Consider the following 17,518-nt stretch of genomic DNA (forward strand, 5'->3'; position numbering starts at 1 on the left):
TGTTTTCTGCCTCTCTCCCTTCTTATTTTCCAGTCATCTTAGATCCTCCCTGATTCCAGTGATTACTGAAAGATCACTGCTAATGCCTCCAAAGTTTCCTCAGCTATCTGTTTCAAAACATGTAGTCCATCCAGTTTTGGTGATTTATCCACCTTCAGTCCTTTCAGTTTCCCCACCACCTTTTCCTTAGTGAAACTGACTACACTCACCTCTGATCACTGAACTGTCTTGAAGTTCTAGTCTGCTGCTGGTGTCTTCCACTGTGAAAACTACTGAAAAGAATCTATATGTTCCTATTCTGTAGATGTGCAAGATATGCATTATTTCAAGTCCTGCCATCTAATATCCAAGTGTGGCTAGTAAATGTACTGAACTAATATCAAAATCTAGATGATTGGAAGCAAGCTGTTAGAACAATGTGAGAGTATTCTGTGCAGAAGAACTGTTTCCAGTACTCCTGTGAGTGTGGAGGAGACCAGTGCCAGACCTCAAATCTAACATATGTGGAAGTGGAAAAGGGGAATCCATCTGTTTCTCTCACCCTCCAAGGACCCATAATGTGAAAGGGCTGTCAGATAGACATTTTCATTGTGCACAGAGGCACAGTGAAAGTTGTAATCGCTTTCTCTCACCATCTTTTGGAAGCAACTGCCAAAATTGTCACTATTTCAGATTCTATGCATTATTTTAAAATGTGGGTTAGTTACAATTAATTTTAATTTGTTTTGAACCATGGATTTCAACTTGATCGTTGGGGTTATTTGATTGTCATAGTTTTAGAACTGATAAAATTTGCAATATCTCAGTCTGTTATGTATGTGTCAGTTTTTGTTTCCTCATTAAGTTTCTATGATTGCAATGGCAATGCTGTCTTAAATTTCCAATGCTCAGCCAACATGACAGTTCTTCACCCATTGATGTACTCCTTGGAAGAAAAAAGTAAACAGAGCAATTTCAATAACTTGGAAGAAAATTCATAAACTTACCCATAAATGTAGCTGAACCATCTAATAACTCCCAATGACTACACTTTACATTCCATGACTGCACCACTCTTTCTAAATATAATCATCTCAGTAAATGGGCAGACCTGGTATACTCAAGTCTCAATTCATACTCTGATGCAAGTGAATAGGGAAAGATCTCTGCAGTTAACCCTTTATAGCCCTAATCTCTCCTGTCCTTTTGCCCAACCTGACTGGTTCAGATTTTCTGTCTCTTAATTCTCTAAGTGTGCCATATTGCATTCATGTAACAAGCAGGGTAGACAAAGGGGAAGCAGTAGATGTAATATATTTGGATTTTTCAGAAAACATTTGGTAAGGTATCACACGTTAATAAAACAGCCCATGGTATTGGAAGTCATTTATTAGCATAGGTAGAGAATTGGCTAACTAATAGAAGGCTTGGTGTTGGAAAAGGGACAGCAGTTCAGGCACTATCCAAGTGCAAATGAGTTGACATTTCAGGCAAGATCCTTCAGGAAGAAGGCTCCTGCCTGAAATGTCGACTCTCTTGCTCCTCATGCTGCCTGACCAGCGCCATGCTTTATCAACGCTGATTTCTCCAGCATGTGCCGTCTCCAGTGTTTCCTAACTAATAGAAGGCAGAGAGCTGGGATGAGGTTGGCGTTTTTAAGATGGAAACCTGTTAGTAGTAGAGTGCCACAGAGATCGGTGCTGGGGGCCACAATTATTTGCAATGTATATTAATGACTTGGATGAGGAAAATGTATGTTCTATAGCCATGTTTGTGCATAGCACAAAAGTATCAGAAAACAAGTGGTGAGGATGACAGTCTGCTGAGATATAAATATGGAGGGGAAAAGTCAGGTTATGAACTTTGGCTGGAAGAATACAAGAGTTGAATATTTAGCTCACCACCACCTCAAGGGCAACTACAGATGGGCAATAAATGCTGGTCAGCCAATGGCATCCACCTCACACAAATGAATTAAAAAATGTGGAGAAAGATTGTTGAAAGCTATAGTACGGGAGAGATTTAACAATCCTTTAACAAAATGCTAGCATCCAAATTCAGCAAATAATAGGGAAAGCAGATGGAATATTGGACTTTATTTCAAAGGGAAAGGAGTACCTGGCATTAGTCAGGTAACAGATGGAATATTTTGAACAATTTTGATTCTCTTATCTAAGGAAAGATATCCAGACACTGAAAGCAGTCAAGTGAAGATTAATTGAGTTGATCCCAGGTGTGGAGGGGCTGTCTTCTGAGAGGTTGAGTAACTTGAGCAGGTATTCATTGGAATTTAGAATGAGAGGTGCCCTTACTGAAGCAGGAAGATTCATAGGGGACTTGACATGATGTTGAAAGGGAGACTCTAGGACCAGAGGGTGTAATCTCAGAATAAGGGGTCACCCATTTAAAACACAGTTGAGCAATTTCTCCGAGGGAAGTGAATCTGTGGAATTCTGTACCACAGAGGGCTGTCAAAACTGGGTCATAAAGTACAGGCAGTTCCTGGTTTCCATTTTCAAGTCTGTTCACAAGTCAATTTTTAAACAAGTTGGAAAACAATGCACAACAGTGTCAGTAGCTGTTCATAAATGCAGGAAATGTTCATATATCGAGTCTTTATATTCTTGACAGAGACAGGTTTTTAAATCAATAACGGAATCAAGAATAATGGAGAAAAATAAGAAAGTGAAGTTGACAATTATCAGATCAACTATGATCACATTGAATGGCAGAGAGACTCGATGGGCCGAATAGCCTACATCTGCTTCTACGTTTTATAGTCACCTCCATCCAAGTGTACGCCCACTTCTTCCTTCACAGATGTGTTCCAGCTGACCTTGACTCAACATCAGATCCTGACAAAGGGTTTTAGCCTGAAACATTGACTTGCCTGCCCCTCAGACGCTGTCTGACCTCCTGTGCTTTTCCAACTTCAGATCTATTGACCACATCCTCCAATGTAGCTTCACTTTTGGGCTCGGATGCAAATTAGTATCTTACACGCATACTGACCTGAGAATTGCCTTCCTGCTCTTTCCTTGCTTTATGTCCTCATTATAAGTACTCCTCAACTTTATTGCATTAATGCTTTCTCAATTCGCTTCAAGCTCTGCCTTATCAAAGAAGGGAAAGTCTCTGATAAAAGTGAGTTACGTTTAGATTGATTTTCTGAGGTGTCGAAGCTACATTTGAGTACACTTTATATATTCATATTTTTAATGCAGGTAAAGTTTGAATAAGTGTGAATGTCGTGGATTTGCACATTATGGAGGCAAAGTGCTGCACAATCTCTGCCATGTACACACAGGGGCATAGATTCTTGGCACCCATGCTTGATGTGATGGCCGAGTATCTGGTGTGTACTTTTTGGTGGGTTAACCGCTTCCCTCCAAACTGTAATGAATGGTGCAGTTGCAGGTTGTGCTCAGAAGAACTACTGATCCTTTACAATTCAGTGAATATTGCTGAGATTGCTGTGTTCAGCCATGGGACAAGATGCAAACTACAAGATGCAACATTCATTTTCTTAACAAGAATTCTGGGTAATCCAAGATGGAGGACGGGAAAATTTCTGGCTATAAGAGCTGCTCCTTTTTTTAGGTATTTTAGGTGTTGGAGGTGATGTCCTCGAATTCCAGGAGCAGCAATTACTGTTTTATATACTGTTGGATTGTTTTGGAACTTTGGAAAAAAAAGTCAAAACAACAGCAGTTTAAAAGGGAGAAGAGCAGACAAAGGAAGCACATGGTGAGGTCAGTGCAGGAGAGAGAGAGAGAGAAAACCTGCACAGTTACCGCCTTTGCTGTTTGAATTCGTGTATCGCTGGACATCGGAGCGCATTCGGGAAAATTAACAAACAATGAAATTCACAACTAATCTTGGAAGAACTGTTGGGCAAAGTTCACAGCACAGAATCAGATAAGTTAATTGTTGTTTAAAGGCTGCAGTAGTGGGTATAGTGGATTCTTTCTTGATTATATGTTTTTGGGGATATGACTCTTGATTAAACTTAAAATATAAGCCATAGCTATTAATTTAACCTGGGGCAGTGTTTGTAGAGGAATAAGACGGTGTTATTTTCTGGGTCTGTAGATTGTGAAGGAGCAAAAATGGCCTTTGCAGTGATATGTATTTGTCAGATGTGGGAGTTTAAAGAGAGAGTTCAAGGGTTACTGCAGATTATATCTGTCATAAATGCTGTTGGATGCGAATCTTATCAGATCGAGTGGATCAGTTGGAGAGACAGATAGAAGCGATGAGGAATTTGCAACAGCAACAGTATGTGATGGATGGCAGTTATAGAAAGGGGGGGAGAAGTCTCAGATACAGTCACATAGATGGGTTAACTCCAGGAAGGGTAACAGAGGTAGGCAGCTAGTGCAGAAGTCTTTTGTGGATATATCCATTTCAAACAGGTATGCTGTTTTGGAAAATGTAGGGGGTGATGGATTCTCAGGGGAACGTAGCACAAATAGCCAAGTTTCTGGTATTGAGACTGGCTCTAATGCAATGAGGGGTACTTCGGCTTCCAAGAGATCAATTGTGTTAGGGGATTCTGTAGTCCGAGGTACAGACAGACGTTTCTGTGGCCCAGCAGAGGAAAAACAGAATGGTGTGTTGTTTCCCTGGTGCCAGGATCAAGGATGTCTCAGAGAGGGTGCAGAATGTTCTCACGGGGGAGAGGGGCCAGCAGGAGGACATTGTCCACATTGGAACCAACGACATTGGAAGGGAAAAGGTTGAGACTCTGGAGGGAGATTACAGAAAGTTAGGTAGAAATTTAAAAAGGAGGTCCTCAAGGGTAGTAATATCTGGATTACTCCTAGTGCTACGAGCTAGTGAGGGCAGGACTAGGAGGATAGAGCAGATGAATGCATGGCTGAGGAGCTGGTGCATGGGGGAAGGATTCACATTTTTGGATCATTGGAATCTCTTTTGGGGTAGAAGTGACCTGTACAAGAAGGACGGATTGCACCTAAATTGGAAGGAGACTAATGTACTGGCAGGGAAATTTGCTAGAAATGCTTGGGAGTGGGGGGTGGGGGGTGGGATGGGAGAGATGGTGAGGAAAGAGATCGATCTGAGACGGGTACAGCCGAGAAAAGAAGTGAGTCAAACAGTCAGGGCAGGCAGGGAAAGGTAGGACTAATAAATTAAACTGCATTTATTTCAATGCAAGGTGCCAAACAGGGAAGGCAGAAGAACTCAGGGCATGGTTAGGAACATGGGATGGGGATATCATAGCAATTACGGAAACATGGCTCAGGGATGGGCAGGACTAGCAGCTTAATGTTCCAGGATACAAATGCTACAGGAAGGATAGAAAGGGAGACAAAAGAGGAGGGGGAGTGGCATTTCTGATAAGGGATAGCATTACAGCTGTGCTAAGTGAGGATATTCCCGGAAATACATCCAGGGAAGTTATTTGGGTGGAACTGAGAACTAAGAAAGGGATGATCACCTTATTGGGATTGTATTATCGACCCCCCAATAGTCAGAGGGAAATTGAGAAACAAACTTGTAAGGAGATCTCAGCTATCTGTAAGAATAGTAGGGTAATTATGGTAGGGGATTTTATCTTTCCAAACATCGACTGGGACTGCCATAGTGTTAAAGGTTTAGATGGAGAGGAATTTCTTAACTCTGTACAAGACAATTTTCTGATTCAGTATGTGGATGTACCTACTAGAGAAGGTGCAAAACTTGACCTACTCTTGGGAAATAAGGCAGGACAGGTGACTGAGGTGTCAGTGGGGGAGCACTTTGGGGCCAGCGACCATAATTCTATCGTTTTAAAATAGTAATGGAAAAGGATAGACCAGATCTAAAAGTTGAAGTTCTAAATTGGAGAAAGGCCAATTTTGACGGTATTAGGCCAGAACTTTCGAAAGCTGATTGGAGGCAGATGTTCGCAGGTAAAGGGACGGCTGGAAAATGGGAAGCCTTCAGAAATGAATCCAGAGAAAGTATATTCCTGTCAGGGTGAAAGGAAAGGCTGGTAGGTATAGGGAATGCTGGATGGCTAAAGAAATTGAGGGTTTGGTTAAGAAAAAGAAGGAAGCATATGTCAGGTACAGACAGGATAGATCTGAGTGAATCCTTAGAAGAGTACAAAGGAAGTAGGAGTATACTTAAGAGGGAAATCAGGAGGGCAAAACAGGGACATGTGAGAGCTTTGGCAAATAGAATTAAGGAGAATCCAAAGAGGTTTTACAAATATATTAAGGACAAAAGGGTAACTAGGGAGAGAATAGGGCCCCTCAAAGATCAGCAAGGTGGCCTTTGTGTGGAGCCACAGAAAATGGGGGAGATACTAAATGAATATTTTGCATCAGTATTTACTATGGAAAAGGATATGGAAGATATAGACTGTAGGGAAATAGATGGTGACATCTTGCAAAATGTCCAGATTACAGAGGAGGAAGTGTTGGATGTCTTGAAACAGTTAAAAGTGGATAAATCCCCAGGACCTGATCAGGTGTCCCCGAGAACTCTGTGGGAAGCTAGAGAAGTGATTGCTGGGCCTCTTGCTGAGATATTTGTATCATCGATAGTCACAGGTGAGGTGCTGGAAGACTGGAGGTTGGCAAACGTGGTGCCACTGTTTAAGGAAGGTGGCAAAGACAAGCCAGGGAACTATAGACTGGTGAGCCTGACCTCGGTGGTGGGCAAGTTGTTGGATGGAATCCTGAGGGACAGGATGTACATGTATTGGAAAGGCAAGGACTAATTCAGGATGGTCAACATGGCTTTGTGCGTGGGATATCATGTCTCAGAAACTTGATTGAGTTTTTTGAAGAAGTAACAAAGAAGATTGATGAGGGCAGAGCAGTAGATGTGATCTATATGGACTTCAGTAAGGCATTCGACAAGGTTCCCCATGGGAGACTGATTAACAAGGTTAGATCTCATGTAATACAAGAAGAACTAACCATTTGGATACAGAACTGGCTCTCAAAGGTAGAAGACAGGGTGGTGGTGGAGGGTTGTTTTTCAGACTGGAGGCCTGTGACCAGTGGAGTGCCACAAGGATCGGTGTTAGCCCTCTACTTTTTGTCATTTACATAAATGATTTTGATGCGAGCATAAGAAGTACAGTTAGTAAGTTTGCAGATGACACCAAAATTGGAGGTGTAGTGGACAGCGACGAGGGTTACCTCCGATTACAACAGGCTCTGGACTAGATGGGCCAATGGGCTGAGAAGTGGCAGATGGAGTTTAATTCAGATAAATGCGAGGTGCTGCATTTTGGGAAAGCAAATATTAGTAGAATATATACACTTAATGGTAAGGTCCGAGGTAGTGTTGCTGAACAAAGAGACTTTGGAGTGCAGGTTCATAGTTCCTTGAAAGTGGAGTCGCAGGTAGATAGGATAGTGAAGAATGCGTTTGGTATGCTTTCCTTCATTGGTCAGAGTATTGAGTACAGAGTTGGGAGGTCATGTTGTGGCTGTACAGGACATTGGTTAGGCCACTGTTGGAATATTGCGTGCAATTCTGGTCTCCTTCCTATCGGAAAGATGTGAAACTTGAAAGGGTTCAGAAAAGATTTACAAGGATGTTGCCAGGGTTGGCGGATCTGATCTACAGGCTGGGGCTGTTTTTCCCTGGAGCGTCGGAGGTTGAGGGGTGACCTTAGAGGTTTACAAAATTTTGAGGGGCATGGATAGGATAAATAGGCAAAGTCTTTTCCCTGGGGCCGGGGAGTCCAGAACTAGAGGTCATAGGTTTAGGGTGAGAGGGGAAAGATATAAAAGAGACCTAAGGGGCAACTTTTTCACGCAGAGGGTGGTGCATGTATGGAATGAGCTACCAGAGGATTTGGTGGAGGCTGGTACAATTGCAAATTTTAGAGGCATTTGGATGGGTATATGAATAGGAAGGGTTTGGAGGGATATGGGTTGGGTGCTGGCAGGTGGGACTAGATTGGGTTGGGATATCTGGTCGGCATGGATGGGTTGGACCGAAGGGTCTGTTTCCATACTGTACATCTCTATGACTCTGACTGTCCAAGCCATTAAATAATCCCAACTATCAGGTTAGCTTGAGACAATCAAGGCATTTTACAGAAAAGAGTCACTAATAAATCAGTTCACAATAGAATTCCTAAAGTTGAATGGTGGAAACTCTGCAATAGCAATACCCAATAAATTAAAGTGACAGTCAGCATTTTAAAAAAAAAATCCTTTCTTAGTGTTTTAAATCCAGTTTATAACGATGATTGTCTTCGACTAAAATGCATAAATGGAAAGCTGGACCAACTTGCTTTATTATAGGAAATCAATACGTTTTCAGTTTTGTTTGCTCGTATCCTACTTCAATGAGGGATGATTTTTAAATGTCAGTTTCAGGTTTCATGATATGATTTCACTTTGCAAAATGCATGTGATAGCTCATCCTGTATAATTTTGATTTAGATTGCAAATATTATATTGGTTTCCAGTCTGGTTCATGAGTGACTTAACTATTTCTGTTTTCAGTGTTGGTCACAAAATCCTGACATCAGGTGTCTTATCTCTCAGGTCAGTCAGGGTGCTGAAGCTGCAGCTCACTACTTTCCTCATCAACATCAGCTTTCTGCTACCCCACAGTATTGTCGGCTTGATTTTTCTTTTGTTTTTAATTCAGTCATGGGATTTGGGTATTGTTGACTAGGTCAGAATTTATTGTCGATTTCTAATTTCCCTGCTGTGTTTCTTGAACCACTGTAGTCTGTAGGGTGGTTGGAGATATAAGGCAATACATGCAGTAGTGGTGTTAGAAATGTTAATTGAGGACTTTAACTCACTGACAGTGAAAGAATGGTGTGTTGCTTGATGGAGATTAAATTAAACTCCCTTCAAAGACCTATAATATATATATATACACACACACATATACACACACACACACACACACACACACACACACACACACACACACACACACAAAATCTTCAACACATACCTAATGGTGCAAAAAGAATATAGAAACAGGGAAACAAAATTCTGATGGTCAGCATTCCAGACCACAGGTGGAAAGTTCTCTTTTCAGACCTTTTTGATTCTACACATGATTACTATTGCCAGCAAGGTGACAGTTGTTCTTCAATCTAATGATCGATCAGGTGGACTTGGGCCTTGCCTTGTATGAATTTTTTGTTATTTTGAGCTTTCCCATGTTTTTTTGTTCTGGAGAGTAAGAGAGGGACAAATGGATTCTTTCTGTCTGCAAGCACCGGACGTTTCTCCATTTTAACATTCTTCAGCTCAACGAATGAAATAGCTGTTGTCAGGCAGAATTTCCTTGACTCAAATCATTCTTGGTACCACTTGGCCTTGAATTGATCTTTGAACTGCTTCAGCGTTATACCGCACAGCTAGACAACATATACAACAATTGATTTTTTTTTTCAAGCAGTCATGGTATTTTAGTTATGACAGTTCAGGTTCATTTCCGTTTATTATCCCAAAAAAGAATTTGTGACCTATGCTCGCAGCTCGGAGAGAAACCTGCAGGAGGTGGTGTGCCTGTGTTTCTTTTGTCTTTCTAAGTGGTTAAGGTCATGGAATGCCAGGTTTGCAAGCAGCCTTGGTAAGTTGCTACAGTGAATGCTTGTATATGGTACATGCTTCAGTCACTGTGCAATGGTAGTGCAGGGCGAGTGTGTTAAAAGGGTGCATATAGTGCAAATCAAGTCATCTGTTTTGTCCTGGGTGGTGTCTAGTTTCCATAGTGGTGGTGGAGCTGCATTCATCCATGGAAATGGAGTAGATGATACCATACTCCTGACTGGTGCCTTATACATTGTGAACATGGATACTGTATTGGGCAATATTTATCTTTCCACTGAAACAGGGTATTAGCTCAATACCACATTGCTATATGTTGGAACTTGCTGTGTACTAATAACTACTATGTTTACTGTATTGGTTATAAAATGCTTTAGGACACTGACAGATGCCACAGAAATGCAAGTCCTTTTTGTTTGTAAATACTGTGCTTAGATTAGTATGTTTCTGTTTATCAAGTTATCTGATTCTTCTAGCATAATAGCAGTTATATTGTAATTTTTATAAAAATTTTGTTGATTTAAGACATGATAAATAGCTTGTCATGTGAACTGAAATGGAGTGAATGCTTCTTAATGGACTAGCGAATAAAGGACGCAAGCATTCATCAGCTTTGTAGCCTGGAACTCGCAGAGTCAGTTCCTGATCTGTGCTGTTATTCTCACTGAATTATCATAGCATAATGTTTCCTTTTGTTGGAAAGTTCATAACTGCTGGCCACCAATTTAAGATTGTTTCCAAAATATTCCATAGGGAATTCAGGAGAAACCAGTGGTGAGAATGTGGAACTTGCTATCACAGGAAGTGATGTCAGTAGATGCATGTAAGGGAAGGTGAGGCAACCAGGAAAATTGGGATGAGGCTCAAATAGAACATAAACACCAGTATGCGTTGGTTGGGCTGTATCCTGCTGTATATGCAATCTAACCCTATGTAGCCATTCACTAAGAGGAAGGAATGTGATGATGCATTTCTACATCACTCATCTTTTATGAGAAAGAGGGTGCCAAATTTGCTGGTGCATCTTCATCATTGCCATTGTGTTTTGTGTGGATAAGGCATAAATGCAGACATTGGATGAGAGTGGGATCTTCACGGTGAAGTAGGTGGCTTTGACAGACCCATTTTGAAACATGCCACTTGGGGAGAAAGGACAGGAGGAAATTGGCTCCAAAGGAAAAACTATGTGGGACGTACGATTATTTTGTAATTTGAGATCAATCACATGAGATGGTGTTATAATTCAAGACAGTGACACCTTATTTTCAGTGTCCATGCTAATACATTTTGCCCCTTATATCGAGGAAGTGTGGAGTATCTTATAAGCAAATATTGATAGAATTTTAGGTAATGTCTACATGTGACTGATAAATGTAGAAAATTGTGGTTGAAATCATGAAACAATTGTTGCCAAACATCACATTAATATTAAACTTTGAGATTCTTGTCAGCAATTTATACCTAAATAATAAACCAAGACTACTTTAATTTCGGATTGTATTATAAAATCTGCATACAAGGAACAAAGCGAGAGAGAAAGTATCAAACCAAAACTCTAAATATAACCAAATTTCTTATTTTCAACATAGCCTTCTAGAAACAAACTTTGCCTTTAAAAGCCAACTTCAGTGCATATTAATGCTTTTTATCTACTACCTGTAGACAGCCAATAGGTGGAAAAACACAACAAGCCAGGTAGCATCAGGAGGTGGAGAAGTCAATGTTTCAGGCATGACACTTCAGGAAGGGAGGTAAAAACAATGACTGCAGATGCTGGAAACCAGATTCTGGATCAGTGTTGCTGGAAGAGCACAGCAATTCAGGCAGCATCCGAAAAGCTTCGAAATCGACGTTTCGGGCAAAAGCCCTTCATCAGGAATAAAGGCAGACAGCCTGAAGCGTGGAGAGATAAGCTAGAGGAGGGTGGGGGTGGGGATAGAGTAGCATAGAGTACAATAGGTCAGTGAGGGAGGAGATGAAGGTGATAGGTCAGGGAGGAGAGGGTGGAGTGGATAGGTGGAAAAGGAGCTGGGCAGATCGGACAAGTCCGGACAAGTCAAGGGGATCGTGTTGCTGGAGGTTAGAAACTAGGATGAGGTGGGGGAAGGAGAAATGAGGAAGCTGTTGAAATCCATATTGATGCCCTGGGGTTGAAGTGTTCCGAGGCGGAAGATGAGGCGTTCTTCTTCCATGCATCTGGTGATGAGGGAGCGGCGGTGGAGGAGGCCCAGCACCTCCATATCCTCGGCAGAGTGGGAGGGGGAGTTGAAATGTTGAGCCACGGGGCGGTTTGGTTGATTGGTGCGGGTGTCTCGGAGATGTTCCCTAAAGTGCTCTGCTAGGAGGCGCCCAGTCTCCCCAATGTAGAGGAGACCGCATCGGGAGCAACGGATACAATAAATGATATGAGTGGATGTGCAGGTAAAACTTTGATGGATGTGGAAGGCTCCTTTAGGGCCTTGGATGGAGGTGAGGGAGGAGGTGTGGGCACAGGTTTTACAGTTCCTGCGGTGGCAGGGGAAGGTGCCAGGATGGAAGGGTGGGTCGTAGGGGGGCGTAGACCTACCAGGTAGTCACGGAGGGAACGGTCTTTGCGGAAGGCGAAGAGGGGTGGGGAGGGAAATATATCCCTGGTGGTGGGGTCTGTTTGGAGGTGGTGGAAATGTTGGCGGATGCATAAACCAAATCATCCGCCGACATTTCCGCCACCACCAGATGCATGGAAGAACGCCTCATCTTCCGCCTCGGAACACTTCAACCCCAGGGCATCAATGTGGATTTCAACAGCTTCCTCATTTCTCCTTCCCCCACCTCATCCTAGTTTCTAACCTCCAGCAACACGATCCCCTTGACTTGTCCGGACTTGTCCGACCTGCCCAGCTCCTTTTCCACCTATCCACTCCACCCTCTCCTCCCTGACCTATCACCTTCATCTCCTCCCCCACTGACCTATTATACTCTATGCTACTCTCTCCCCACCCCCACCCTCCTCTAGCTTATCTCTCCACGCTTCAGGCTGTCTGCCTTTATTCCTGATGAAGGGCTTTTGCCCGAAACGTCGATTTCGAAGCTTTTCGGATGCTGCCTGAATTGCTGTGCTCTTCCAGCACCACTGATCCAGAACCCACTTCAGGAAGGGTTATACCTAGAATGTCGACTTCTCCACCTCCTCTTGCTGCCTGGCTTGCTGTGTTCTTCCAGTCTCCTGCTTTTCGACTTAGGATTCCACCATCTGCAATTTTTTTTGTCATAAACTATCTGCAAACATAGAAAAAAAGAAATTAATTTATGTATTATCTTTCAGTATCTCATGGTATACACATGGACTAATTGTACTGATTTTTGTGTCTCAAAGGTATTGATTTTATTTTTATATGCCAATGCATTTTTTTTGGGCAGAATGATTCTGTTTCAAACATTGAAAAAATTCAGCTAAGCAGCCAGCTAGAAATGAATTGAACTCTCGAGTGTGGGGGAAAGAGTTGTGTCAGTTCTGATGGTTATTCTGATCATGCTTTTGGTGTATTTTTGTTTAGCTGTAGCTGAAGTGAAACTTCGAGAAGATCAGTACACCTTGGACCATATGTGTGTCTTTGGCATGTACAACTATCTGCACTGTGACAGGTGGTATCCAGACAGTGTCTATTATATTGATCAGCATGAGAGAATCATGCATCTGGACATCACGTTGGTAAGTTTGTCTAATTGTATCTCCAGTTAGCATCTTTAAAATGATAAATATTGCGAACTTGTGAAGGATTGAGAAATTAAACTTTTACCACCTTGATGGAAGCTGCCAGTTCAAATATCTGCACTTTCTATAGGAACAGTTTCCTGGAAAGAATTGAATTTGAATTGAGAGGAAATTGTTGAAAGAGATTTGGTCTAAAACTTCAGTAATTTTCCATCTTTAACATTGTTTGCTTTCTCCCTTGGGAACTATAAGCCTGCAGTCCATTCACGAAGCAAAGGAGCAAGTCTAGAACACAGAGTGCCTTGAGCTTGCCATTGCATTCAACCATTGTGATTATTGGCCTTAACTGTGCTTTCCCACAATCTCCCCACGTTCCTTAGTGAGGGACTTTTCTGGTACAGTGGGTGTGCCCCTCTTGACTTAGAAACAAATATAGTGAACATTTGCAGTACTGCTTTCGGTAGAGATACATCCTTTCTAAATTATTGGGACAAGGTCTGCACACACTAATTCTGGTGTGGTCTCACTAAAGCTGTATGGAACGGTAGCAAGACTTCATTATTCTTGTACTCGATCCCCTTGCAGTAAAGGCTAATTTGCAGTTTCCTACCCTGATTACTTGCTGTACCAGTGTGCTAACTTTTTGTTACTTGTATGCCAGTCTCTTGGAACTTCAACATTTTTAGAAATTTCATGCCTTTGTACAAACAATTCTGCTTTTGTATTCTTAATATCGAAATGAATAACTTTGTGCTTTCTCATACTCTAGTCCATCTATTCTCACCTTGCCCATTTGTTCAACCTTCTCGATCTCTTTGCACCCTTTTTCATAGAATCCATACAGTGTGGAAGCAGGCCATTCAGCCCATTGAGTCCACACCAATGCTCTGAAGAGAATCCCACCCAGACCCATATCCCTACTCCAACCCCATGACCCTGCTTTCCCCAAGGCTAACCCACCTAGCCTGCATATCCCTGGACACTATGGGCAATTTAGCATGAGCAATCCACCTACCCTCTATGGTCCATCTATGGACTGTGGGTGGAAACCAGAGCACCCGGAGGAAATCCATTCAGACACGGGGAAAATGTGCAAACTCCACACAGACAGTCATCTGAAGGTGGAATTGAATCCAGGTCTCGGGCATTGTGAGGCAGTAGTGCTAACCACTGAGCCATCTCTGCTTTTATGTCCTTACTGAAGCTTATATGCACCTAACTATATACTGTTAGCAAACGTGGGTACACCCTATTGGGTCTTTTTGTTCAAGTCATTAATATAGATTGCAAGTAGCCGAGGGCCCAATACTGATCCTTGTGGAACTCCACTTGTTTCACCTGCAAGCTTGAAAATGTCTAGTTTATCCCTATTTTTTGCTTCCTGTGCACTAACCAGTTTTCTATCCATGCAAACATATTGTTCCCAACTTTTTAATAGCACTTGTGTATGAACATTTTGTGTGGTATGTTTTGAACATTGGCAGAATGTTTTGAAAACCATTATTGATTTGTGTATTCAGACAACTTGTGGGCATTAGAGTCAAATGCATTTGTTCTTTTGATATTACAACCAACACAATTCCTCACTTAGTCTTGACAGTACATCCTGAAGTTCATTGATGATTCTTTTTCCTTTTTTTAATACAAGAGTTGCTTATGTTGCCTTTAACCTGAATTTGTGTGCTTTTACCTTGGAGCTTTTTCATATCTATTGCATTCTAAAAATCTAAATAAACTGTAGCATGGGATTTAGTTTACTGAAACATTTTGCAGTATTCTCAAAGGAGGCAGTTTTTTTTTGTCAGTGAAGGTCTTTCCTTTTAAATCAGTGTTGGCTATTTGTTCTTTTGTTCTAATTCCTAAATGGAGTGTACGTATTGCAGGTATGAACAAAGGAACTACAAGCAGAAGTAGGTCATTTGTCTCTTTGAGATTGCTCTACCATTCAATAAAATCATGGCTGATTTGTTTGTTTTGAACTCCACATTCTTGCCTATCTGCAAAAACTATTGCTGAGTAAGAATTTATCTACCTCCACCTTAAAATTTCGATGACTCTGCCTGTACTGCCTTCTAAGGAGATGAATTTTGAAGTTGCACTACCTACTGATAAAATGTTTCTTCCAATCTGTGTTCTAGAAGGAAGACTTTTCAATTTAAACAGTGCCCTCTAGATCTCAGAACTCCTTCATGTTGAAATATTCTTACCATTTCCATCTTGTCGGGGCATTTCAGGATCTTGTATGCTTCAATCAAGTTGTCCTTCACTCTTCTAAACAGTATTGGAAACAGCCCAGACTATCCATGAATCATCAGGACAACCTGCTCATTCCAGCTATCAATCTAGCAAATCTTATTTGAACTGCCTCCAAAACATAACCTTCCTTAAGTAAGGAGACCAAAGCTGTTCACAGTACTGCAGATAATGTATTAAATCCAGATTCATCTACCAGCCACTACTTGAAAATTCCATGGCACTTTTTATACAGCAAGAGTATTTCTTGAAGCCCTAACCATCATTCTTTCTTAAACAGTCCTGCCAGAAAATCACTCAACTGCCCATTTCTGTCCTCTGGTTTTTTGTGGGATCCAAATTCTTAACTACAAATGTCACTGTGCTTCAGAGTCAAGCCTTAAAACTGAAAACAATGCCTTTTTTTAAAGAACCTGTGTTAATGTTACAATTGTTATGGATCAATGAGAATGCGTGAGTAGGTGTAAAGGCACTAGAATTGAGTTTGAAAGGAACATTATTTGAATAAGATGTTAATAGACTGTCTGCTGCAGATGTTGGGGGAAATAATTGAGTTAGTCATTTAGGTTAATTCTTCTGTATTTGTGAGAAAAGGCTAATTGAATTCCATTTGTCTAGAATTTTTCAGGTTTTTTTTCTTGCAACTGTAGAGTCCACGGAGATTAATCTGCAACACTGACTGATTAGTTTGCAGCACAGTTGTTAAAATGGCAAGTACAAAGCTAAATGCTGGACTTAAATGACACATCTAAAAGCAATCATTAGCTAGCTTCTAATGCACGCACCTTTTTGGGAATTTTTTTTCCTAAATCCTTCATGGTCTTGTCCCTCCCTATCGCCAGCCCCCTGCCACACCCCCAAGTTTTTTGTCTTCATCCAGTTGTAGCCACTTAAGCATCCTCAATTTTAATCACCTCAGCATTTATGGTCTTTAGCTACTTAGGTTGTCTTATCTCTAGAATTTTCTATCTATGCCTTTTTGTCTGGTTTCCTCTTTTAAGTCATTCCTTAAAACCTACCTCTTGGACAAGCTTTTGGTCATCTGACCCACCATATCCTCACATGGCTTTTGTTTCTATTAAGCATGTTTGATTCAGTGTTTTACTATGTTGAAGTATAAATGAGAGCCGTTGTATAGAATTCCTGTAATTCTGATATATTAACACCTTACTGCTGGGTTCTTTTTTCTACTGTTGATCAATTTTAATGGGCGCTCAATCTTTATCACTGTAAATTTGTAACAGACTTTTTAGTTTCTAAAATAATTTTCCATATGAATTTATCTTGCATTACATGTATCAGAATCAGTGTTATGATTTAAACACTTAGTACTGTAGCTAAATCCACTAACAGTTTGATATATCTTTAAGGGAATTTGTGTTTTCCAATAAACAGGTATCAGCCCACAAGTTTCAAAATATTTCTTTACTATTTTATTCATCTGGTTTTTATTTTCCGTGTTCCAGTATTTTTTAAATCTAATATCTGTTTTGACATTCTTCAAAATGACGCTACACACTTTTTAGCATATGTGGAATACTGAAGCATGAGATCACTCATTGTTAGTATAATATAGGAATAGATGCAAGTCTTATTCAATACTTTCACCCACTTTTAATGGCATAGAAGGCCTGTATACTTAGGGATAAATGTTAGACTATGGTTCACCATAGAAAAAGCTCTCCTAGTTATGTTGAGCTGCCTTAAATAATGATTCGGAGATGCCGGTGTTGGACTGGGGTGTACAAAGTTAAAAATCACACAACACCAGGTTATAGTCCAACAGGTTTAATTGGAAGCACACGAGCTTTCGGAGCGACACTCCTTCATCAGGTGATAGTGATGAAGGAACGTCGCTCCGAAAGCTAGTGTGCTTCCAATTAAACCTGTTGGACTATAACCTGGTGTTGTGTGATTTTTAACTTTGCCTTAAATAATGACATTGATTGGCCCCTTTATTTGGCTAAAAACTGCTTTTGTGGTTATCTCATAGCTTGATTTTTTTGTAATGTATAAAATCATGTTTCCATTGGCTGTTGAA

At 41.1% G+C, this 17,518-nt stretch overlaps 1 protein-coding gene across 2 annotated transcripts in view; it reads left to right on the forward strand.

The window, feature by feature from the left end:
- nudcd1 (NudC domain containing 1) overlaps positions 1 to 17,518 on the forward strand; it is a 118,332-nt gene that overhangs the window by 18,642 nt on the left and 82,172 nt on the right. Inside the window, exon 2 of one of the 2 annotated variants that reach the window (XM_043688747.2) lies at positions 13,067 to 13,221. The exons of the other annotated variant lie outside the window; for it this stretch is intronic. Coding sequence (XP_043544682.2) covers positions 13,067 to 13,221 — 155 coding nt within the window. The remainder of the gene's footprint in view (positions 1 to 13,066; positions 13,222 to 17,518) is intronic. 2 annotated transcript variants of the gene reach the window in all.

This window comes from Chiloscyllium plagiosum, unplaced genomic scaffold (genome assembly GCF_037043375.1).
Source record: "Chiloscyllium plagiosum isolate Xiang-an unplaced genomic scaffold, Cpla_swu_hap1 HiC_scaffold_4, whole genome shotgun sequence".
In the NCBI taxonomy this organism is placed as follows: domain Eukaryota; kingdom Metazoa; phylum Chordata; class Chondrichthyes; order Orectolobiformes; family Hemiscylliidae; genus Chiloscyllium; species Chiloscyllium plagiosum.